Below are 27,077 nucleotides of genomic sequence, written 5' to 3' on the forward strand. Positions count from 1 at the left end.
TCACTGGCTTGTCATGATTCCTCAAGATCTATATCGTTTCAACATAGTGTATGTGAGAGTGGAGATTATTCAATTTCATTATCTAAACTTCCCCAACCAGATGAGTGGGTAGTTTTAAACCAGCAGAAGACTTATTTTTCATTAACATCAACGTATTGCAGGTAACAAAAGAGTAAGTTATTCCATATAAGGCCCTTTCTAAAGCATTGGTTTGCATTTTGTTATTTTATACTTGTATGAGAAGCAAGTTTGGCCCACAAATGACATTTGTCCAAGGCTTTAAAGGATTCCTTTCTTCCCAGCTGACCCATGTTCTGAAGAGAAAAAGAGAAAGTGCTGCATGCTATAAAGTGCCATAGTGCTTGTTGAATTGCCTGAATAAATGCAGACCTTTTTGACTTGCTTATATCGTAGCGTCTCCTGGTGCCTATTCAGTTTATATTACAGTGAAGTGTGTTATTATAAATGACTTGTGTGGTGTCTTCACTGAAAAGGACTAAGTGCAAGTTTAATGAGAGGCACTTTTCATGACCGCCAATAAGTTTCATTAGCAAAGGTGGGCACAGTTTTGAAAATAATGTTGAATATTTAATGGTTCTATCTAGACGACAAACACACACACGCACACAGTAAAATCTGAAATCAGTTTATTGCTGTGTCAACCAGGACCTGAGGGTCAAAATTATTGCAGTGTTTCATTATAAAGACTTTGTATTCATTCTCCCCCACCACTCCATCTCCCTGCTTTAAACTACTGATTCATTACTTAATTATAGCATTTCCTTTAAATGCTTCTATCTTTTATTTCCCTATTATTCTGCTTTTTAACACTTTTGGCAAAGCAGTGGTACTGCAGGTTTCACACCCGCTGTCTAGAGGATGATGTCTTAATGCTGATCCAAGCATGCTGCTCTGGACTGATAACCCCAGGCACCCGCTGAGGATAAACACTTGTCTCACACAGTACAGTACTGGGCTGTGATGCACATATGCATACCTTAGACCACTGTTTGTGTGGATATTATTATCCTGCTTAAAGGGAAACTACTATTTAGTATTATACTTCCCAAAATATTGGATATGCACAAGATAATAAATGGTGAAATGTGATGCAGCACAGGCTGACATATCCTGACTTTAGTGCTTTTGTATTGGCCAAGTACCGGACATGCTCAGTAGTTTACTACTACTTCCCATAAAGCACCCAGAAAAATGTTTTTCATTAGAGCCTTCCTGCCTGGAAAATGACCACATTTTTTAACTCTATGTCGCCATTATAATAATGGCTATTACAAAAGAAATCTAAAATATAGGGAAGAAGTTAATCTACAGCATAACCAACCTCAAGAGGAATATTTGACTTAAGTGGTGTAGAAAATTAAGTAATATGACATTTGAAAAACTCTTCCATAAAACGAATATGAAATGCTATTGCAGAGGAAAAGTAATTAGCACAATACTAATTTGGTTTAATTTGAAATGCAACCACTGCTCATATCCAGGATTACTTGATATCAAAATAACCAAAATATTTTGTATTAATTTATTGTACTGAATTGTGATTGAAGCAGTTTCATCATTTGTCAAATACACTGATACGGTTTCTTGCTGAGAGTTGTCTGAGTTTATTGATACCGTTTGAGTATGAACCCATAGCTAGCGGCCAGTTAGCATAGCTTATCTTAAAGACTGGACACATTGTAAAACAGCTAGCTAACTAGCTGGCTGGAGGTAATGCAATCCGTTTACAGTACCTCTAAAGGTTGTCCTCACATTATCCTAACTGCTTCCCCATGTGTTCAGTCTTTATGCTAGGCTAAGACAGGCTGCTGGCTGTAGTTTCTTATTTAAAGGTAGGATATGAGAGGTATCAGTAATTTCTTCCAACTCTTGGAGAGAAAGAAAATAAGATCTTTAATTCAAAGAAAGAAACACTTTTATTTATCCCCATTGGGAAATTCTTGCAATTGACCCATCCTTGGCTATTAAGGAGCAGTGGGCTGCAGTGAAGAGCCCGGGGAGCAACTGGGGGTTCAGTGTCTTGCTCAAGGACACTTTGACATGCAACTATGGGGAGAGCGGGGCTCAAACCGGCTACCTTGTAGTTACGGGACGAACACTCATCCCCATGAGCTATAGCCGACCCAAAACTCGGCTGAATTAGACAGAACATGCTGATGGGAACCAGTGAAGGCGAGGGAATGAAAGGGAGGCCAGAGTTTCCTGTCATGATCTTCAGCTGCAGTGCTGTCGATGTCGACCTTGGCAGTTGTAGAAACATCTCGCTGCTGCAGCACTGCCGGGGCAGCAGCTGCCCCAGGCTTCGCTTTCGAATGGGGGTGTTCTGTAGGTGTCTGTGCACGGCCATGTCTTCACTGAGAGGATATCTGCTCCAGACTCGTCACATATATTCCTATTGCGTGTATGTGTGTATGTGTGTGTGGGGCTATGAATGCTCCATGTCCTTAGAGTAGACCAGTAGACTGACTCCCCCTCCTCTAGCTATCCTTCAGTTAGCCTTTTCATGTATGCAAGGCAGCTCTGGTTAGCTTTAGGAACATCAGCCATACGCCTTTTACAGTTTACAGTACCTCTAAAGGTTGTCCTCACATTATCCTAACTATTTACCCATGTTTTCAGTCTTCATGCTCGGCTAAGACAGGCTGCTGTAAGTTTCTTTTTTCACGGAAGGATATTAGAGGTTTCAGTCATGCCAAGGTCAACATCGACAGCACTGTAGCTGAAGATCATGACCGGAGACTCTGCTCTCCCTTTCATTCCCTCAGCATGTTCTACCTAATGAAGTTCAGGCCGAGCTGAGAAATGATCAACACATGTTCACACTGCCTTTGAATTAATATATTACTGTGTGCACTTACAGTAGTTTCATCGGATGTAATGAAAGTAGTTTCACTTTCTTCTTGCAATTTAGATGGGTATATCCTGAATGGAGATGTCTTTAATGTTTTAAATGGATATTTGTTCTTATTATTTTCTTTCTCTCCAAGAGTTAGATCTTTAATATCCGATATAAAGTAGTCTTTTAAGACCAGTGTGGTCTGCTGCAGTATCTAATTTAATCTGATTAGCTGACCATATTCACAGCCAATATGCATTAGTCAATGTATACCCCCAGGTGGTATACCACATATGGTTGTGAATACACTAAAGAAAATGGTGAGTCCTTTTTGAAAGGTTGTCGCCATAATTATCGTTCATAAATGCAGCTGTTAGAATCAGACACACGTCAATCCCTTTGAGGCGCATCAGTCAAGCAGACGCTGTCATTATACAACGAATAAGGAGGCAGACACTGTGGGAGTGCACGGGTGTCAGTCCCGCTGCAGCATACAGTCGGACGTGAGGCATGCTGATTGATAGTTGAATGCTAACCGAGCCCGCCACGCTAATGCACGCCCAGGGACATCTAATGTCAGTGGCGGCGGCGGTCTGCGCGTGAGGCAGAACAAAGCTCTGTCATCCATCAATCTGTGTCACACAGCCTCTGATCCCGTGTACATAAACCTTGCATCATCCTGTCCTCTTAGTTTCAGCCGTGCAGAGAGCCCAAGATTCACAGATTCATGGGAGATCAGTCATGAACTATTCAGAGAAGGAGGGGTGACCTTGCCTTTAGAGAAACACATCCTCGTCGTGCAGACTTCAATGTGCATCACCTTCTTCTCTCCCTTTTTGCTTCATTTAAAATGCTTTTGATATTGGGGAAAAAACCTTTAACCGTCACTCAAGAAGAGGTGATGTGTTGAAAAAAAATTCAGAACTTAAAGGGGACTGATTTCTTTCTGAATAGAACAGTGTGGCTGTGGAATTACTGCTATAATCTCCTTTACCATAAGGGGGAGCTCAAAGGCAAAGGGCTTAATGCAGGACTCAGGAAGGACCAACAGACTAGTTTCAGAAAGGGATCCATTTTTTTTTTTTTTTTTCATCAGTGGAAGAACGGTATCGCAATTGTGGGTACCTGATTTAGTTACAGATCACTCAGATCAGTCTTACTGTAAAAGACAAAGAAAGGGTATCGGTTAACTATAATTGTTAAGCTGCTGATCAATGTAAGAACAGAATTTTAGATCCAGACCAGCAGCCCAACTAAAACCAATTCAACGCTCACCAAATGAGGAGTGCAGGTAAAAATGGCACAGACAAGTCTTTAAAAACAATCAATGCAGAGATCACTAAGGATCACCATTGGAACCCGTTTTGATGAGGCAGTTAAAGATATTAATCCTGTGATTGATTCACTGATTGAGTCATTGTGAGTCTTCCTTCTCCACCACGTGTGACTGAGCTTTGATTACCAGATGATTCACCTGCCTCTCGACACCATTGAATTTTGGCTCCAGCCAGTCGATGGTTAAAGAGTGAGCTGGATAGCAAATCACCAGCATTCGGACCACTGTGAGGTGTTGTGCGGCTTCATTTTATGTGGTTTAAAAAAAAATGTTTTATCACCGCTTAGAATACATATGAAGATGTTCAGACATACATATTTTATTCAGTACTTTATTTGACTTTTGTGAGTCTTAACACATTCTGAAAGGTATGTGTGGTACTAAAATACATTTTACTGCTTCATAGTTGTTTACTTTTTCTTTACTACTTCTCACTGTGGTTGTACTTAAGTAAAGCATTGTAATGCTTTTCCACTACTGGTTGTTATCTTATGTTTATGACCCCAACTTGCTGTGTATTATTGTCCATGAAATGGCCTCTTCTTTGTCTCTCAATCCCTTCAATTCATTGCTCACAAACCTTCTTTCTTTTTGCAGCAGCAGCTGCTGTGTCTCCTGACAATGACTCTTTCTCCATCTCCCCCCCCCCCCCCCCCCCCCCCCCCCACCGTCCGTCTCAATCGGTCTCTTTCATTGTCTGTTTACCTCTCTCCGTCGTCCATGCAGCATTACTCTTTTTCCTCTGGCAACGAGCTATTCTGTCTTCGTTCTGCCTCCATCTCTCACTCACCCTCTCGACTGGCAATAACAGCTTATCCCCCCCCACCCCCCCCTTCTGTATCTTACAGGGTACATCTGATGCACAGTGCGCTGTCTGGGACTATGGCAACCCGTAAGTTACCCTAAATGATTCTGATGAGTGCATGTGAGAGTGTACAGCGGAGTAATGCATGTCTGTCAGCGTGTGCCTTGATGTTTATCTTGTGTGCGCTCATGCCCATTCAAATGAATGTCATTAATGAACTGAAAACAGTCTAATGAAGTTCCTTGTGTTTGTGTTAATTAAATCAGTCAATGAGAACAAACACCATTCTCTCTGTGTCGCTAAGAAATCGCTGGAAATCCTTTGGTCCTCTTCTCCGACGTTTACTTTTACTCACACTGTGGTAGAGCGTTCATTTGCAATTCTGAACTGTAAACTGGTTCAATTTAAACAAGCCAGTATTATGACACCAGTGACCTGAAGCTTTTTTTTTTTTTTTTTTACCTAATGGTTTATCTCTCATTTGTCTATTTAGGCCAATGACTCTTTGACACTGATGCATGTGGATTATGTAGTGAACTACATAATTGATCGCACTGTTTTAACCATTAACCCACGTAGTGATTACTCTTGTTGTCAATAACAAAGTCAAACTTGTTTAGGACCATTAAGCCAGAGTTTGGTACTCTAGCAGGTCATGGTCTCACTGCACTTTCTCTACAAGGCCATTGTGTTTGAATGGCCCATATATTCTCTCAATGGCAGTACAACCGAACAAATGCAACTCTGTATCCTAAAAAATACAATGATTTATCACTCATTTTAGGCTAAATCGATGGCTTTCATTGGCGAGTTATTTTTTTAAAGGATGCCATGGTGGGTAAGGTCAGTGACTGGCGGTAGGGCATACTGTATGAAGCACCACACATGTTTTTAGGTTCAGGGCTCTCAATCATTTGGTTATGGTTAAGAAAAAATTATGGTTTAGGTTAAATATTAAGTCTGAACACATCTTGTCTCATGCTTCAAGTCAGCAATTGCTTTTTTATATGTAATTATGAGCAATTGCTTTGAGTTGCTTGAATATTACCGGATTAATTTAGCTCAGTATTGTCTATATTATTATTCAGAGCACTATTAAGACTTCTTCGTGACAAGTGAGCAAACATTGTATGCTTTTGAAGACCGTGTGAAATGTCTAACTTCTCCAGATAAGTGAGTAAGATGACCTTAAGTGGAGATGCATTTGTCAAGTGTTTCATTGTTTTGTTGATTCGGTGGCATTAATTTCCTCGAAATCGTATTTGCTAATGCAGATTAATCGTACAGCATTTTTAAGAGCCATATTTGACAGATGAATCTTCGACAGAGCAAATAACTTTCTTATAAGTATTGAATTTGTCATCACAGTGAGCCTCCCTGTCCACTGTGACAACAAGATGGATGACAGAGAATTCTGTTCAGCTCAGATTCTCCCACACGATCATATTATAGTTTATCCAGTTGTGGAGGATTGCTCTCCAGTAACTGAAGAACTCAATGAGACCGCAGGTCCACAGGAGAGTGTTGGACATTTTGTAACTTATCAAACTACCCCTCTACGTCAAGGTAGGGGAGGAACAAAGCTCGGCAAAGTCAATTAACTAGCCGGCAGATTACAGCTGCAATCAAATTAAATTCACAGACGTTACAAAGGCAGAGAGCCAAACAGAATATAAAGTGGCACGGTGCCGGCGATGTCTATTAATCAAACATACACTTAAACTGGGTGGAATGTGGAAAACATCCAAATGTGTTTGCCGGGGATAAGGTAATATGTTTGCAGACACGCACAGGGGGGAGAACACATAGATGCTGAGAGGCTTTGACACACAAACGCACACGCTCACCAAGACCTAGTTAATGTGACATACACTGAAAGGCAAGCAACAAAACAAGAGTGCTCCAGTTATAATAACTGATTCTCTCTTAACCAGCAAGCAGCGTCGTTGAGCAGAGAGTCCTTTTAAAGCTCATGTTGGCTATTCCTGCTCTCCTAAACTGACAAGGATATTCATGATGTCCATTGGTTGTTTGCTTGTGAGTTAAAGCAGAAACTTGACCGTTTCAGTGTCAACAGCCTTAGGTCACAGCAACATGCTGTTTTGGTGCACAGATGCTGTTCAGAGAGGCTGTGAAGCGAAGCCAACTGGTGCGCTTCAATTAAATCTGAAAGTCACGTGGAATGGAATTCATCATCTATACATTTAATTGTAAACTTTATGTACAGCAAGGGTACATACGCACATGCAAGGATAGGAACGGACATCGATGTGGCATGTATACACGGTATACACCAACTGTACAGTGTCGGTGTTTCAATAATCCGTCACTCGCCTGTCGGTGTCGGGAAGCAGAGCTCGACTGGTGCTAGGCGGGAGCGTGCACAGTTGGTGTGGACTAAGAACATGTTGTACAAAGCAGCCATTTGTTTGCTGGAGGATATCACTTCTCTCAACTTGTCTGTCTCTCGAACTGAGCCACGGGCTTTGAGGTTGAGCGGAAGGCAGACAAGAGATGGCGAATGTATAGATAGCGATGTGGCGGAAGGGCAAACACAGCAGCAGCTGAACCAGACAGCAGGGGAAAAGTTCATCCCCGGAGACGGAAGAAAAACTTTCAATCTATATAACCTACAAATGCAGACTATATTTAGTGTTCTCAGATGCACCCACATTCAAAACAAGTTATTTTGTCTTTCCCCCTTAATTGTTATAATGCACTCATGGGTAATGTATACTTAATTAGAGATCTGAAACTCAAATATCTAAAGCCTGCCGCCATCACACATGATTGTCATTGTGCATGTTTTTCCGCAGTAGTCGTCTATTTAGAAATCTGCAAGCAATTTCAGTGGTAGCTCCCGACGATTTGCGGTCTCTCTCAGCTGGCTAAGTTGGCCAACAGTTTGTGGAACTCACAGTTCATCTCAGTATTTATGTGTGAGTGTTTATTTATTTATTTTGCCCCTAACAGTCCCATATGTCGGCACCATCTGCGCACCCAAATCGCTGTGCTCGTCATTCCCTCTCTGTCTTCCCCCATGTGCCTGTCCCCTCAAACCTCATCTCATTCATTTTGCCTTGACGAATCGAATAGATACTGTAAGGTTTAGCTCTCATGAAAGTTGTTCAAGGTTGGAAACTAAGAGGTCAGTCGAAGTGAAGAGGTGAGATGTTGAACATTTTCTGATAATGTTTGGAGGAAATCCCTTTTATTCTCCCTTGACTCGTCACTTTCTCCTTCATTTTTCTGCTCTTCAATGGTGATGTTCATTTATTTATTTATCTGCGATGTGGATGCTGACCTTGCCTCTGGCATCTCTGTGCTTTGACTCTCCCTCTGCCTCAGTGTGGGATTTCTGGCTCCCACTGACATACACATTGAACTGTATAGTGCAGCACTTGCGTGTGTTATGTGTGGTGCATTATAGATTGGCCCTGTTAGATTGTCTATGTGCCACGCCAGATGTGTCACTGATTCTATAGCTGCTGCTTTACAATCAGAACAAACTGCCTTTTTGCAGCATACTTTAAATTATACATGGTAATGTTCACATTTTTAAATATACATGATATTTTTACTTTCTAATCAGCATAATAGCAACATATTTTCATACAAATGACAAAGTTGAATTGCATTACAGGCAGGCCAAAGACCAATCTTCATTTAAAGTGTGTTTAAAAAAAAATATGACCCAGTAGTTAGAGATGAATGCAATATACACTTTAGATAGATGGATGACAGTAAGCTTATGAAGGGTTGAGGGTCACCTAATCCTATTTCTAATCCCCAGTGGTCTTCAGCTTGATCAGGGATCAGTGGTTAAAGACCCAGACCCCACCCTGCCCCCACCGCCCATCACTGCCATAGAGTATTAATGGCTGGGTGAGCAGCACAACTAGCTCTAACATCCTCAATCTGACACGGTAGATTGGGGCTTGCTTTGGGCTCAGATTGATCTGGCACCGCTATCAGCTTTGGCACTGGCAGGTCGCAACCTTTAATGAAGTAAAAAGTCAAAGCCATATTCTGCACACTGCCAAACACTAGCTGGACACAAATCTGGCCAAAATGTTGTCACATTTATTTTACAAAAAGGCATAGCCGCAAGTTCTGACCTTAGCCAAATGTATGACACTTTTGTTTTTCATGGCAACGTTATGGCCATTTATATGCCACCGCTTACTCTGCTTTGTAACAAACAAGCTAGGACGTGGATAAAGAGAATGACACCCATACAGGGCTTGTCCCTCTTGGATACTTAACACTTATATTCTTTGAGTGTTATGCTAGTAGCAGCTAATGTAGCCTCGAACTGCTAGCCCCGATCAGATATGAGATATAAGGCTTCATTTTTCTTCAAGCCTTCACCGGCCCACATCTTGCAGGCCCAATACTTGCTGGTAATACTTCAGCCCACGTTGAACCTTAACAGGTTGATTATTAGGTTGACCAGGAGTTTATGTGTGTGTGTGTATGTGTGTGTGTGTGCATATGTAAATCTCTGTCTGTCCATGGCTAATCTCTATGTTTTATGTTGTGACTGTATGTTCAAAGACCTCTCAGTGTTGCAGGAAAACTATGTATTAATGTACAACATATGTTATTGATTGATAAGAAGACTCTTAACCAGATCCATTGTGATAAGCAACTACAAGAGATAAGCAACTGCTTCAGTTTTGTCCTACGTTGTGTTTGGCAAACAGAGCAAACAGCTAACAGAACTAAACACACAGCAGAACTGACAATACACAGTGAATATGACACACAGTACACTGCTTTTTAACTGCATGGAGCTGGAGCCGACAGCTGCATAGATTAAAAATAGTAAGAAGTGTAAAAATACATTGGATGCGCTTGTGGTGTTGATGGGGGGAATTGTTTGTGTTCATTCACTCAAACATTATAGCAGTGGACATTGCAGACACACCTGGGGGAGATCTTTACTCTTTTGCTTTACTGAATGCACTTTTCTAGTTGGGTATAGAAAATAGATGGATGCTCCACAGAGTGTGTTCCCTTAGGACAAAGCAAACAGTTCAGTCTGAAAATAGAGGCCGCCATGTACCAGATAATGCAGAGCCTTTCACAAGTGCATCATACAAGACCAAATGTTATGCTAAAATATTTATTTTGTTTGTGTATACATCTGTCATATAGTATTGCGGAAAAAAAAGATTGAAGATTGAATATTTCCTCATCCCTTTCCCTTCGTCACCTTGCGCAGAAAAACACGCACACACACACACACACACTAACACACTTAACAGCGTAGCCACCAGGAGGGGGGCGGGAGGGAGGGCTGATCAGGCTTGCTCCACTTTTCCATCTGACAGAGCAGAAGGGATCAAGACTGTGTCAAACAGAGTCAGCTCGGCAAGAGGGAGTCGGCCAGTCGGGTATATGCAGGCTCTACCTCCATGGAGCATTATAGACGTGGACAGGCTCTCAGCTCATTTCCCCAGCTATCACAACAGTCCTTAGAGAGCGCTTTAACATGGTAGCTTCGATTCTCTGTGCGGAATGCCCGGGTTCTTGTTGAGCACAGTCGGCTTGTGGGTACTTTCTTTCCTTTAGCTAGCTGTTTATTTGTTGAGATCATTTCTAACGAGTGTTACGTACAAACAGAACTTTAGACATGATTTATTTCTGCTTCTGGACGTCATGGATAAGTGTGGGCTGCTTGCTCTTAAGAGAAGTGCTCCTGTTTAGTCTTAGAGATGAGGTTATGTAAAGCAGATTAGGAATATTAGGTTACTTTTTAAATTTTTAAATTTTTAATTTTTTTACTTCATGTATTATTTTATTGATTTGTACCACCATGTGACCAGTGGGAGTGGTATGGTGCACTGGATCTATACCGTACGGCCAGGGATAGCCTTTAAAACTTCCCTTGGGCGAAGACCTTGTCGGCATTTGTAGTGGTTAGCATTTGAAGTTTAGATTAGAAGTAGAGGAAAAAGAAGACTTGCTCTCTGCTGTCAGTTGGAATACATTGCCGACTACTGGACCATGTCAGTTTAGGAACCACTGGGTAAGTTACATCTATAACCCCTTAACATCTATTTTGGGTCATTTCTAAGCTGTTGTGTGAAGGTCCTCTAACTGATTTTGCTTTGCAAAATACACTCTCACAAGATCTGATTTGCCTTATGCTTATCTTGTTGACTTATCACATTATCCTCTTTTCTCTCGTGCAGTTGGAAGTAGGCTTTGTGAGTTTCAGAATTGTCTCGTGGGCCTTAAAAGTCCACTTTGAGCCGCTGACAAGATGTTCAGTTTTGCCACATTTGATGTGAGATGTAATGGTTGAAAATGTCAGGTTGCATTGCCATTACAAACATAATTAAATATATTGTTTTTGGAATCAATTTTCAGCAGGATCCACTTTCTTCAGAGCCATGCTGCTCTCCATGTTTACAGCGAATGCAGGACACTAGGCCGGTAATGGCTGTGGCCAAAAACCTGTACCTCTGCTTTTCCTGTTCACTCACTAGCTTGCACACCAGGAAGAAAGATAATCCCCGAAAGAAGCTTATAAATTAGCCCATGGCCTTGCCAGAAAGCAGATTGGGGTGGTGGAGGTCAATGACAAAGCATCCTCCTCGCACGAGGATCACAGAAGAAGGGTTTTGTGTCACAACCTAACATGACATGAGCCAGAGAAAAGATAAGTAGGGTGAAGCCACAAAGGTGTATTTTTTCTCTAGTTTGTCTCAAGTCCCAATTTAGAAGTAAGGGAACAAGAAAGTAATGAATATGTGGAGATTTAGGGCTTTTGTGAATTATTTGAATATCCTATATAAATATTGCTTAGCATACACATATATGGCCTTGTGATGGACAGTCATGCATGTATTCTGATGGCAGGTGTCTCATTCAGGTTACCCCTTCATGGTCACCTTTAATAACCCGTAAAACATAGTATTCACATTAATAAATATGGTATGTTTGAGGAACCACAATGGATAACATTTAAAAATGTAAGCTGTGGTCTTGCATATAAACATAGCAGCAAGCTTCAGATAATCTCACAGCATGTTCTTGTGGTTATAAGACCCAACTGTACATCAGTCAGAGTAAGAGAGAAAAGCTTAGTTCCTACTTAATATCTGGGTCAAAACAGTATACCCACATGAACTAAAAAGCAAACACGGGTCCACATTGTGGGTGTGGGGCTGGTCAGTCCTGCATGATAGGTGATGTGAAGGGTTGAGTAAGTGCAGATGATTTGTGTCATGTGAAGATTGGCTTCAGTGATTTCTCGCTGTGTTGAGAGTAAAGGGGGCAATGTGCACGGCCTCTGGTGAATGTGCATTCTGGCTCCCTGGCGATCGTGGGATGTAATGTCTACTGGAATATATTCCATCAACCGGAATAGTTTTTCTTCCACACTCCCCCCCCCCCCCACATTTATTTTTGTGGCTTTAATGAGAAAAGTAAACCCTGGCATATATTGAGCAAGGCACAGAGCTAAAAGAAAAGAAGAAAGAAAAGATGAGCAAAGCAAAATACCACTCTTTTTATATATGAAAAACAAAAAGTTCAGTACAATTGAGACATATCCAGTCAACATGTTCTCCAACATGTCACATACTGATTCTCCAGACAAACGTGGGCTATGTCAGATCCTTTGTCGTCACTTTCAACTGCACCGGGTAGCCCAGTGCACAGTTGCGGTAAAAAGTGGTTGGCGTTTTGAATTCAAACATAAAATAACTTGGTTTAGGCTTTAAAATATCTAAGCAAACTAAGTGACAAGAAAACAATGTAACATAAGTATGGAAAACGCATCACAAACATCAGTACGGTAAATAACTCAATGGTTTCAAACACTGGTTTCCTGGTTGCTCTGGTTGAAGGCGTTATGTCAATCTGCCTTTTTTTCACAGGCGACCTTTTGACTGTAGTGTCACTAATGGCATTAACGATGGCTCTGTTCTTCTTTCTGAGTTCCTAGTAAGTCATGACAGTGTGACAAAGAGCCAGGATGCATAACAGGAGCCTGAAACTAGAGCAGTTAAGTGGAAATTCCGCTATAATTTATCGGATTATTAACACCTGCGCTTTTCATTCTGACATGACAAAATTAAATTGGCCTATTACATGTTTAAATCAGACTTCACGCACCATTAATAATGAAAGTGCTGCAAGTTGTCCCACCTTAGGGAGATGTCACTCAAGCACAATCTAGAGGTCTAATCAGGCAAATTGTCTGAAAACACCTAGGTGGGTGTACCAGTGGGGATTTCAAATACTGCATGTGTACTGGAATATTACAATGTAAAAGCATTTTCTTTTTTTAATGTAATTTTACATTTCTATTGATGCTTAATCTGTGGGGAAAAGAAGAGAGAGAAAAGAAATACACAGGCACATGCTTGACTGAACAGGCAGGTTGGCATTCTTTTTTTGCCATTGATGCTGACGTAACGTGATAAGTTTTAACCCCTTAAAACTGTGTCCACGTGAGGCCACTTAACTCCGTGATCCTTGGAATCCCTCTCTGGTACAACAAGCCCTCTCCTTCCCACTAGTCCTTCTGTCGATGACTCATTAACTCCCTGTTTGCAATGAGTGTCACTAACTATCACTCTGTTTTAGACAATGACTAGTCAACATTATATATATATATATATATATATATATATATATATATATATATATATATGTGTATATATATATACTTTTTTTTAAGCACATTAAAACACTGGGCTATCACAGTATTTGTGGTAATTTGCTCAATGAATTCACAATATTATTCTCTGAATATTAAACCAGATTGTTCTACCTTTTAAAGACTTCATTGCAATTTGACTTTAAAGTACTTTCTTTGTAATGAGGATAAGTTTAAGCTATTGATTTCCATCTGTGTAAAATTCTTTAATAAGCTGTCTTCGTCTCATTGCACCTTTGCCTTATCGTTCCCCATTCTTTTAGTGTCTCTCCAGTGTAATAGCTTTGCTTGTCAGCTGATCACAAATACACACAGATTCGATGGCACATTTAGCCAGAAATAAGCAATAAACAAAAGAGCTGAGGACACAAGGCCTGCAATTTAACCACAAAACATTTTTTTTTTTACTACGGTCATCTCATAAATTAGTTTTGACAGTGTTTGCCAGCAGCTGTAATTAGCTGATAATGTTAATCCTTATTACATTGATGACAGCTGTGTAGAACAACATTTTCTTATGTAAAACTGTTTGAAATGCTTAGCAGTGACACGATCTTGAATGTTGCCCACTTGCCGCATCATCTCACGTATCACAGGGCGTAATGTTTGTGTTCTCTGTCCTTTAAATACATTATGTCGTGTTTGCCCGTTAAGAATAAAAGGTGGCTTCGGATGAGAGACATTGGCAATGTCACTATTCAATTTACTGAGCAGATGGAGGCAGTGGCTTTACGTCCATCCAGTTCAAATCTCTGCATCATGATAAGAATGCAAAGCATGTTGAACCTTTTGTTGTGTTTCTTAACAGGGTGCAATTGGCTTTCAGAGCATTGCCCTTTCAGTCAAGGGTTGGTGCCAATTTATTCTCAGTAGACATAAAAGGTCAATTTAGGCTGTTCAGGAAGTTTTTCCTATTTTTCTTAACAGCTGCAACACCACGCGAGCAGTGAAGGGAACACATTGGAAAGCATTGTAATGTGTTATTGTGGAACCCTGTATTAGTGCACTGTTATGAAATTCAACATCGTCAGTTAAAAGGTTTAATATTTAAGGACCAGAGACCTGCAAACCTGGTGTCCCTTCAGGTCCAACTGTACCTTGCGTTAGGTGCCAATTAGCTCATTTCTGCATGGTAATTTGCAAATCTAAGATGATGGTTGTGGTAAACATGACAAAATGAAGCCAACTCTAACATTCAGGAAATAAAACGTTTTTTCTTTGTCGAAGTCGAGACCAAACAACAGATGAATTGACTATCGCAATCCTCGCAAACGGAGGGGGGTGTATGTATATTTACCTAAATCAACATTTGGTGTTTGGATAAAGCAGGGTTGATATCTTTTCAGTATACATTTGGGATCCGTAGCCTTTAAACCAACTATACTGATATGTATTGTACATCTGGTAGTTGTTTTCCATGATAAGAAAGGGGCTCAAGGGTCATTCCAGTGCTATGACAGAAGTAAAACAAAAGACATGTCCTTTTATTTCTTCCTCGTTAGCTCAGCCCATAAGACTGAATTTTAATACCACATCAGAAGTGTCTATCTATTGCTGTAGTACACATGTGATAACAAAGATCGCGGTTTGTTTCAGCTTTATGGGTGAAATAAAGCTGAATAAAAGTCAAAGCTGGCTTTTTTTGCTGATAGACATCAATACCAACAATCAAATCGGAGGCTCAATTAAGCTGGAAATTCAGCAGCCAAAGCAAAGAGGTCACAGATAGCGTTTCTTTCTGCGTGAGTGTGTGTGTGTGTTCTCTTCGGGGGCCCCCCTGTTGTGAGCTGTCAGACTGTCTCATTAGCCCAACTTCCTCTTTTTTTCCGCCAGACTGGCATAGAATATTTGATGTGTGTCTCCTTGCATGTAGTTAGAAAGTTTGTGTCAGTAACTGAATGCCATGCATGCATTCACATGTGCATCTAGTATACTATACATCAACTGACATACATAATTCGTTATGCAGCATTTGCCCATACCACACAATCATTAATGCATGACATGCATATGTACTCTGGTTACACATGGCATGTAGTCAGAGTACATATGGCGATACTTTACTTGACATCTCTTGGGAGTTCCTACACACAACTCGCATGTTTTCTATCCATGGATGGATTAACGTCGGATTAAAACATTGTAATTGTTGTGCATTCCACATGTAGATGTTTTTATTCATAGAGGAAATGTAAATGTAACCCCAAAATACCTCACAAAATGAAAACACTCGAGGAGTTCCCTCATAAAAGGTAACAAGTGCACGTATTCTCTCATTCACTGTGCTCGTTCCCTTCCATTCTGAGACGCACACAAAGCCGTGCACCATGTTGCTACATGACAAGCTGAAGGCTCCACTGTCGTTTTCCGATCTTGAGTCTTTGAAGTGGCACTGTGTTGATGATTATCATCAGGGAATTATACTCACAAGTCATTACTGACATTATGAGTTTTGTGGTGCGTGCGTGTACGCGTGTGTGTGTGTGTGTGTCTGCATTCCTTTGTGGATAAATGTTGACACATTCTTGTCATTTAGCATCACACTGATCATATTTGAGTGGCCTTTCAGAGCAGAAGTGTATGTGAGTGATGTATTGTACGGTGTTGAGTTTAACGTGGTGTCGATGGCAGGTGGTTAACCATTTGTTTGCACAATATGATTGACTGTAAAAGAAACCACGATACAGAAAAATGTGATGTATACTTGATTTACTTATGAATAGATGGCAAGTAATATCAAAATAAGACTTCTGGTTTTGCATCTAAACTTAAATAAAATAAAACCACAAAAGTTAAAAATGCATTATTACTGATTTGTATTTCATTTGTACATCTGTGAAATGAGGAAAGAAATAAGTGCCCAGCATACGCCGTGCACGAGCTGCTGGTAATTTTTCTTGTGTCTCCCCATATTCGAGTTCCACATACAATCGGATGTATCTAACTTATCCTAGAACAAGGCAACTCAAAGATTTAGGTTGTATAGAAGAAGGGCATCTATCTTTTTATCTTAAACTATCTGTGTTTCTCTTATTTCTCAAAAGGCAGGGTAACACATACAATGTTAATATGGTGAAGTCCATATATAGGCAAGATTTATTTTTCTCTCTGTTTACTGTTGAGGGTGCTCATTGCTTTTAGCTTGACAGGAGGTAATTAAGTTCTCCATTAGAGCATTAGTGGTGAAACAACAGTGTACAACGTGTTGTCTGCAATAGCAAATTATTTCATCTTTTCTGCTGGACAAATCTTTCTGTCGTGAACAAATTTATAATTGTTGACCTCCCAAAACAAAACCTCCCTTTTTTATACTATTAAAAAGTATTTATTATTCATGTAGCCCCTGAAAGCACAGGTCTTCAGTATGTTATTGTCATTACAAATTCAACAATCAAAGTAATAACATAAAATAACATATGTAGGTGTTATTCATTAGAGTGAACTCACTTTAGGTGTTATTCATTACAGTGAAGTCAGATTTAATTAGTTGCCAAACAAACCCCAAATGTCATCAGATTCCCACTCAAATGTTGCAAAATCCTGTGCTAAATCCTGACTGCTACACAGTAGTAATTTACATCACCTTTTCATAAGAGAGCCCCACGGGCGTCAAACCGGAGGGGAAAAAGAAACGCATGAAATCTCTCATTTAAAATATCCCAAACTGTTTTGCCGGAAAATAGTGTGTGAATGTACGATCTCATTACTCATTGTAAGAATTTAATCGCTGCCTTATTACCCATCAGCCATGGAGTTGGCCTCCTTGGCCCCATCAAGACACCTCTGTAGCTGCTCTCCCACAATGTATCCACCTGTCTCTGATAGCTAGAATGTATGCATATCCAGGGTTAAACTTCAGGTTAAGGTGTAGAGTGATCTACCACGGTAATCAGTTCAGGTGGAATCTCATTGATCGACCGCCACATTCAACCTTCTATTGAGGGCAGTTAGCGGGAAGTCGAAGGAAGCGGATTCCAGGCACTCTTTGTCCCAGTAATGTGTCAAAGCAATTGACCATTTAGTGCAGAATAATCCCCATCCACCACTTAAGCCGCACTGGTCTTTGTTTACCGTTAGCTGATGCAACCCTTTCTCATCCGTCCTCGAGAAAAGTAAGAACAAAGATCGGAAATTTAGGGTGCTAAACACGGAGAGAACTCGAGAACAATTGTGCGGTCGACATTGGTTTCTTATGCCAGCAGGGGAGAAAAAAGAGCACGAGTCAGTTTGCATGAGCGGTGATGACTGCGTATTAAACCTATAGAGTGAATGGGTGAACTTGATGCCCTCTGAAACTTCCTGTCCCTCTTTCACCCTTTCTTTGAGTTAGAACTTCCTAGTGACGTGTTTTTAGTCACGTTGTTTTTTCCCCCCTCTGTCTAACAGTCACTGTTAATGTCCCCCCCCCCCCCCTTCTCCCCACCTCCAGGGAAGCTGGCGCAGAAAACTGGGGCACAGAAGGCTGCCAAACTCTCACGTCAACCACTGTCCACACCAAATGCCTGTGCAGCAGGATTTCCACCTACGCCGTGTTAGCACAGCAAGCTAAAGACCCGGTGAGTCACCTCTGCATATCTTGATGTACTTGGTGGGAATTAGGGGCTAACAAGGCAACGGCTACCAGGGGCCAGGTCAGGGAGCTGATGAGATGGCTTTACTGCACGATACAACAGGCTGCTACGGCTGACATTTATTGTCTTTTTATGGCTCTCTTACTTCATAACAAGCATCTTTGCTGACACCGCTGCCAAGAAAAACGGGCGCAGACTAGAACGGATGCCGTCAAGGTTTGACACCGTTACAGAATAAGGAGCCGTTTTGATCAGAGTGCCTTTGCTTGTCTCAAGTAGATTGACAGTCACTCTTCACATCATGCAACTTTTTTCTTTCTTTCTTAAACTAAGTAAAGGTCAGGTTGGTCAGTGTCAAGAGAAAGACATTTTTATTGTGTCGGTTTTATTGTGCCTGTAGTACAAAAAAAAACCTGCGCTTCTATAAATAGTTCAGGTGGCTTGTCGTGTGTGTTTGACATGATAAAAGAAGGCTTTTTAGAAGTTCGGGGTAATGTCTGTTCTGATACAGTGACCCTTTTCTTGTAGTTGTGCTAATGGACGTCCAAAAAAAATGACAGCTCGTCCAACAGACTTCATTAATTATGTATCTACAGTTTTCTTCCTTGGTACACTCTTACCACCAGGTGAAAATTGGACCAGTGACTCATTCTCTAATCCTGCTGACAAACAACACAAAACAAAACTGTACTAAAATTTGTTGGCACACTCTTGAATCTATTGGGACTATTTTTGTTATTGGCTCGGTATGAAAATGGAGCCGGCTAGGCAGATCCCCAGTCGCCACTGGAGGGTTACCCCAGGTGTCACAGAAATGGAAAGGGATTGTGAGGAACGGAGGATTTTAGGAAGGAAACAGAAAAGGCAGACTTATCTCATGTGACAGAGAGAATGAGACAAAGAAAGAGAGACAGAGATGCTCTAAGTAGTGTCCAGTACTTATTTGGACATATATCCCTTCGTAACCTTTTCAGTTTAAAACATTGCCTCCACTGGTGCAGTGCTTTGCTGTTATTTGACTGTTAAGACGTTCTTGGCCCTTGATACACACTCTGCATCAAATATGAAAATGGGGTCTCCTCACTGTTAAGGTGCACATGAAATAATTTAAAGCATTGGAATTGGATGTTTTGCACCATATATGCAGTCATAGTAAAAACTTCACCTTATAATATGTGTATTTGCTTGAACAGCTTTATCAAATAACTAGACATTATTTATTTATTTGACTCTCTTAATTATTTCTGTCTTTGAGACTTTCATGCCCCAAGCCATGAAAGTTCCCCAACTGTGAGTGACTTAACATTTCCAGAAAACAAACAATGGGTCATTTACTTCCAAAACCAAGGGCGACAGAAATATGGTAGCTCATCCAACTTCACAACTCTTTGTGATGATAGGGACCGTTGTTTTCTCCATGTGGTTATTTTTACACAGCATTCTCTCTCTACCTTGCTTGTGTCAACAGCAATATGCTAAAGCTAAAGGGGCTGAGTATACTTTTATCTTGGATAAAAACGTCCAATGTTCAGTTGGGGGATCTCAATACCATATTGTAGGAGTCATTATTTTATTTGGTTTGCCGTTTCTCTTTTCATTAAGTGTAAAGAGGGTCAAAATAAGGTGATGGCCTTCAGGGGAAGTACTGCAGTTATTCATTGTTTTGTCCCTCAAAGCTTGAATTACTTCACAGAGGTCTGGAAACTATTACAGAGCTAGGGGAAACATTAATTCCCATTATATAGGAAAACACGATGGCTGTGGCTTATGCTCTGAATGGATCATTCCAGCCACTATTTCTGATTCCTGTGACTCCTTTTCCAACTGAACAATATTGACTTTTGCTGTTTCCACAGCAAGCAGGTCGGCCGTGCTTGGTGAATGAGGGCTAGGAGAGAAAACAAATTGACTTCTTTGTAATATCTGTGAAAAGCGTGTTAGTCATTAGTGATTCATCATTCAGCCACCCATTACCCAGTGCGGAGGACCTGAAGGTATGGGTCAGTCTGTCTGTGTCCGGGGCTTTCAGTCAGGAGCTGCTGTGGCAAAGTGCTCAGTTCACTTTGTTGCTTCGGGGTCCTCCACAGATTTTTATTCCACCGGACATTGGATTCTATAAAGGACGAGGGAAAGACCCAGTCACACCCAGACATGCAAACACAGACAAGTATGGATGTTTGCACTTTTATACACCCTCGCACGCACACGTGTGGGTGCATGTACAACAATGCTTATGTGGACACTCAAACACACACTATGCACTATGCTGTGTCCAGGCTGTGTGGCTGTTGGAGCATTGCTGAGTATCAGCAGCCCAGCTCTGACAGCTTATCCTGGGCCACGGCGCTAGGGACAAGGGGGGTTGAGGATTAACCTCCATGTTTAATAGAAAAAGGAGGGAGGGAGGGAGGGGGAGAGAAAGAGATGGAGGGATTTAGAAGCAGCGCTGCCATTACAGGCAGTTTACAGTGGAGCAAGGGATAGCCAGTTAATCCTGTTTACTTTCTGTAGCCTCTGAGATTTCCGCGTGTGTAGCCTATACACATATTATGTGTGTGTATTCTGCTGTTGTCTGTAGAGAGACCTTCACTATCAGACACAAGGCAGAGGTTGTTACTTTGGGGAAATGGAGGAGAAAGAGGGTAAAAGAGCAGTTGATTGAGAGAGGTCAGGAAGCCATACTATAAGCCAAGCCCCTTAATTCCCCAAATGACTGCAGTGGGAACACAACCCCAACGGATATGTCTGGACTCACTGCCTCAGCAGCATTACAGGGGTTATGGGATTCGGAGTAGAAGATTGTATTGGCTTTATAAAAGTCTGTTTAACATTTAGTCCCCCAAGTTTATCAAGTGAGTTATACCTCTTCAGTTCAGATTTGTCAGCACACAGTTTTCAGATGCGTCTCCCAAACTTGTTTTCATAGTCACAGTGGGATTCATGGCTTGTGCTTGCCTCAGCAGGTAACTAGAAACGTGAGGGAGAAGGTTAGCGATTCAAACAGCACCTGAGACCTTGATCCATTCAATGTGGATGAGTACACACACACACATACACACACACACACACACACACACACACACACACACATTGGCTAGGAGGAGAGGGGGTGCCTTCTGCATTTACATAACTAATTTATAAGGCAATTACTGCATCAAAGCAAGAACAATATGTGAAGTGATCTCTCCCTCTGCTGTAAACGATTGCCCACAGCTTCTTTTGCCTGCCAGGCTAACTTTTGGGGGAGATGATTGGGTCCACTCGAGTATGTTTCCTCCGCTGTCATTAGCGCTCACCAGCACCTAATCAGAATGAAAATATCACACAGCTGTGTCTTTTATTTTGAAAGGATGGTGAAAGTGCCTGAATTGACCGTGGACGGATGAGAGCGGTGATTCAAGCGCCAGAAAGGCTGCTCATATTTTAAGTTATTATAGCTGACAGTGTTTAGAAATTCTGAGTGGAATTGCATTACAATCTTTGGATTTTTTGTTGCATTAAGATTAGTCAGGGACAAGGGAGATGATGAGAGAGTATACAGGTGAAATTATCGTGGTGTTTCTCTGGCTCAAGATGCATAATGGCTGACCCTTGGTGTGATAGATTTGATTTGATGAATAATTAGATAATTATGAGGAAAGCTTTTGAGACAAGAATTTCCAAGTATTACTAGGGGGTCAAGAACAGTTTGGTTTATATTTGCTTATATTTAATTTTGTGTTTCCTTGCTTTGTGTAATATATATATATTTTTTTAGAAAGCAGACGGCAGAGGGTGATATGCCCTTTTGGTGACCTTGTGATTAAAATATTATCCGATTTGTGTGTACCAAGAAGGCCTATTATAGTCTGGCTGGGCCAATGTGGTTTAAAAATAATTGGTGTATCTTGCTACTGGCTTTAATTTAGAACGTTATGCTTTATGTTTGGTAGCTGATTTTCCTGAAGCAAAAAGTGCAAAACTCAAATGGTGCTTAGAAATGACCTGAAGATAAGGCCAGCACTTGATATGACGACTTTACAACTGAAGTCCCTCTATCAGCTCTCCACGTTGTCCCACACTGACAGGAGACATATGGTTTGTGTTCAGGCCACCGAAGTCAGAGGCTGTCAAGTTAAACCCCAAAAGGGTCTGCTGAATTGATTCAGCATATCGCAGGTAGTATTTACAGAATGCCATGACAGCAACACAACGGAGTAGCAGGCACACTAGATCAGAAAGATGGGGAGTTTTCTGCTGTGGCACAGTCTGGATGGGTGTTCGAGTGCAGTTGTATGCCTGTGCCTTTAACTGTATTTGTGTGGGAGCGTACGACTGCTGAATTTTGAAATATTTTAAAATATTGTTTTAGCATTTAATTAGCATTTTGACAAAAATAAATATAGGTCTAATACTCACTCTCATTTTAGCTCTGTTTTCCTTCATACCAACTCCTTGGGGAGATATCTGGCCTTTCAGCTGCTAAATACACCACTAGCTGTATACTTGCTGACTTCTTCTATGCAGGGTTTAGTACAAGACAAGTAGCATACAGCAAGATCCAACTGTACTTTGGTTATGACCAAATATCAGCAAAACTAACACTATTCCCATCAACCTCAGCCGTGCTTATTAGCTAAATGCTAACGAGCTTCATTGAGCTGGGGAACATGATGAGCAATATACCTGCTGAACATCAGCCTGATAGCATTGTTGATGTGATGGTATTAGCATACTTGCATTAGCACTGCATTAAGTACAGCCTCAAAGAACAGCTAATAGTATGAAATGGACTTTTTGAGGATTTTCCAAGAGTTAGCATTTTCACTGCCAAAGTGGGACTACTGTATACACCACATCACATGGACAAAATGGCAATGAGTACACTGAGACACACATTTAATGCAAGATGTCCTATGGAGTATTGCAACTGCTCCTATACTAAAAGATGCATTTGCAGTACTCTTTTTGTTTTGTTTTCTATAATCTCAGCATTGTAAATCTTCATGATCTCCCACGAAGAGTTAATTGAAAATGAGTAGTGAGGAGGATTGGAAAGACCCACCGCTGATGTGTGAGTAAGAGGTAAAGGCAGGGAGGAACTGGGGGAAGAAGAGGAGACACACCGAGGGAGAGAAAGGAAACAAGGAGGCTGGGTAGCAGGATAGGTAGGAGTGGAGGGTAAAGCAGTGTCAGTGAGAGGAGATAAGTAGGTTAAACTTCCTGAGCTGAAAATAGCTATCTTCTCCATCACATGGTAGCCAAGCTGCCCGGGGGAGCCTGGCCGTATACAGCAGAGCCTCAGCACACTCTTTCTAATCTGTGCGCTCTCTGTGTGCTTTTCTCTTCTCTCACACACACATACCTCTCACGCACACAAACACACACAACACATCCACTACCCCTTCCAACTGCAACATAATACAACTATATTTAGAGAAGGGCATTTGTTTGACACTGAAGGCCTCAGGCCTGATGTGTTGTATTTGTCAGTCTGTTTGTGTGGGCGTTTCCTGTTTTTTCTCTTCTTTTTTTAATTTCCTTATTTGTAGCATCACATTATGAAATGAGACACTTAGTCCCATCACACACACAAACAAACATTACGTTACCACACCGATTAAGAACACTTTGTTCAGATCACTGAACAAATTAACCCAATGAACTGACTATATTGAGTAAATCCCAAGTACAAATGTAATTTAATAATAATAATTATCATTATTATTACAAATGTAATTTATTACATTACTGTGTGCGTATGTGAGCGTGTGTGTACACACTTGTCATTCCCAATGTATCCTGCATGTTTGATCTGGATCTGATATCCTTTGACCTTCGTCTCGAAAGGACATCAAAAACACTGAGTCCCTGTTGTCTTCCTCTCTTCTTCATACTTTCTCTTTTTTTTGTGGGTCCCTCTATTTTTGTATTAAGTGGTTTTGATTATGTTTCACCCCCATTCTCCTCCTAGTGTTTTTTGTGTGCGCACGCCATATTGGTATTCCATACTATTCAACTTTCCTCTCGAGAAATTGGCTTCCTTTGATGAGCCAGGGGAAAACCACTAAAAGAGTTGCTTTGACTGTATGGTTTTCTTTTCTCTTTATTTTCCCCTCCTACAACTCTTTGCTTTCTCTTAGTGGTTCTCAACTCTTCCCACTCCATCTCTCTCTAAACATCTCCTTCTCCTTTTCAGTATGCATTCTCTATTCCTTTCTTAAGTCTTGCTTTCCTCCTCTGCCTTCGGCTCATCTTGAATAGACACACAACCACATTCATGCAGCTCAAACATTGACTTTCAATTACTTGGAACATCTAGCCTTTGTGTTTGAGTATGCACTTTATTTGCTATAAAAGACATCTTGTGCAGTGTCTGTGTACTGTGATAAATCGTCGGGATGAAAGGGAAGGCTAGACACCATAGGAGGTAAATTGAGGTAAATTGTGTGATTGAGAACGTGAAAGCGGGGCAAACATTAAGCCCATTTGGGACACGGCGGGGTATATGCTCTCCATGCAGTTTCATTTGTCTGCTCCTCATCCCTTAAAAAGGCACACCTTGGAAGAGAGCCAAAGTGGAGGTCCGCTATACATCATGACCTACATCGTTCAATCATGCGCTATGGTTCAGTGCTTTTATCCTTGTACATCTGAAATTATTCAATGGATAGGCGCACAGCGAGCATCAACTGTACATTATCTACCTCAGCATTTGATTGGTTACATGAATAGGTCATTATGTTTAAGAGTGAATAACAGTCCTTTCAAACTATCAGTATAATAACATTGTCTTAGGCGATGCAAGAAAAGTTGCATAAGTGTCATCAAAGTGGTTCAGATGCTTCCAACAAACAGGAACTTTCACATTAGTGTAATTATGTGTTATTATCCAGCTCCATCTAACCTATAATTGAATAGAATCGTCAGGTACAGTGTAATTAGGAAGGGCTAGCAAAGTGATTACAACTAAGGAAGAACAATAGTTAATTGATAGTGCAACTGCAAAGTAGGAAGTGTGGCTACAATTACAATAATCTAGAAAGACAAATAATATAACCAGATTTATTACAATTAGTTGTCACTCTCCCTCACACACAAAGTCATGTAACTGTCTATCTATCTAGCTATGGGCTCTTATACCCTTTTTGCACGATGATATTTGATATGGGATACAACATTAACATGTGTTCACCCTTCATTTGACCATTCAGGCTGTTGCCTTGTAAATAGCACTCTCTTTTCTCTAACTGTCAAATGGTGCAATGTTTTTGACAGGTGGCAGGGAAGCCGCAGGTCTGAAAAATGCATTATTTCTAATAGCCCTCATTGGGGCGTTTCCACTGATTTCAAGAAGTAGTCCGATTGTCTATGAGAAATCAACGTGAAAATGACACTATTTCTCACTTTCTCACTTATTTCAGTAATTATTGTAAATATGAGTGTATGGTTAGTCTTCTTCAATGGAGCTTATTTAGTACATTTAGTAAATTATGGTTAAATTGAGAGTAAAACAGACGATAATGCAGGCTATGTTGTAGGGCGTGGCTACGTTGTGATTGACAGGTCGCTATCATGGTGTTTTCTGGTCTTGGAGTTATCCGTGTTTATCTTCTTAGAACTTTCACAATCTTTCACAGTGGGATTTCTGTTCATACAAGCTGATTGTAACTAGCAGATCAATATCATAGTTGGAGGTGTGCGCTTGGATATCACACATTCTTTTTACGAACTGACAGATCTGATTTAAGTTAATATTGTAACTATATACCACACATATTCATTTCACTTGGAAATGTCACATGACAGAAGCTGAGGATGCTCTAACTACCATTTCCCTGTGACTCAAAATTACCTACGTAGTTTCTTTTATATAATGAAAGCAAGCAAGGGACATGTGTGGGATAATACTGTATCTTCCAGAAATAATTAACTATCCTTTTTTTCTTCTCTCTTTCTCCTCCATTCCTTTTCACGCTCCTCAGGACATGGGTCCTACCAGCATGCCCTCTGTGCCCCTCATGGTGGGCTGTGGCGTTTCCTGCACCGCTCTTCTCATCCTGCTGCTAATCTACGCTGCCTTCTGGAGGTACATGTGCACACACCACATGCACTGGTAGACAGTGGAGATTGTTCTCACTATTCAGGCTCCTATACAGCACCAATACATAAAGATTGCAGTTTGTGTGTATCCTGCCAACACTCCAATGAGGCCTAATAAGGAACAAATGGTTCAACTACAGCAGGGGGGGTGGTGATTAGTTTTTAGTACCACATATGACAGATGGTAAAATCAAGCTAATGACTCTGTACACTGTCCAAACGGATACTGTTCAGTCTGTCAATCTGTCATTAATACTTATCTCATATGTCTGTCCCCTCTCTTCTACTCTCTCTCTCTCTCTCTCTCTTTCTCTCTCTCTTCCCTCTACTCTGTAGGTACATACGTTCGGAGAGATCCATAATCTTGGTGAATTTTTGCCTCTCCATCTTGGCCTCCAATTTATTGATTTTGGTGGGACAATCTCAAACGCTTAGCAAGGTAAGGCACAGAACAACATAGAGACAAAAAATCCCCACACATAGCAACTGGATTTCCACCATAAACTATAGTAAACGCAGTTATGATCCCAGTAGAAGTGCTCTTGTCCAAGCCTTTTACAATAGCTAGAAACAAAAGTGGAGGTTCATACAGCTGAGTTCTCAAAGTGGCAGCCTGAGTTGGCACACAGCACTCTGAGTACTCTGACTAAGCTGCACTGCACTGCAGCTCTCAGTATCGATCTCTTTATGAAGCACATCAGAGCCAGGTTGAACTCTTGTTCTTCTGAACAATATTAGCTTCATCAGAC

The 27,077-nt window shown here is 40.9% G+C and overlaps 1 protein-coding gene across 1 annotated transcript in view; it reads left to right on the top strand.

Annotated features, from left to right (window-relative positions):
* The window catches only part of adgrb2 (adhesion G protein-coupled receptor B2), a 126,155-nt gene that overhangs the window by 59,527 nt on the left and 39,551 nt on the right, over positions 1-27,077 (top strand). Inside the window, exons 15-18 of the mRNA XM_034545263.1 lie at positions 5,042-5,085; positions 18,105-18,231; positions 26,211-26,314; positions 26,665-26,767. Coding sequence (XP_034401154.1) covers positions 5,042-5,085; positions 18,105-18,231; positions 26,211-26,314; positions 26,665-26,767 — 378 coding nt within the window. The remainder of the gene's footprint in view (positions 1-5,041; positions 5,086-18,104; positions 18,232-26,210; positions 26,315-26,664; positions 26,768-27,077) is intronic.

The sequence above is a fragment of the Cyclopterus lumpus genome, chromosome 11, assembly GCF_009769545.1.
Source record: "Cyclopterus lumpus isolate fCycLum1 chromosome 11, fCycLum1.pri, whole genome shotgun sequence".
NCBI lineage: Eukaryota > Metazoa > Chordata > Actinopteri > Perciformes > Cyclopteridae > Cyclopterus > Cyclopterus lumpus.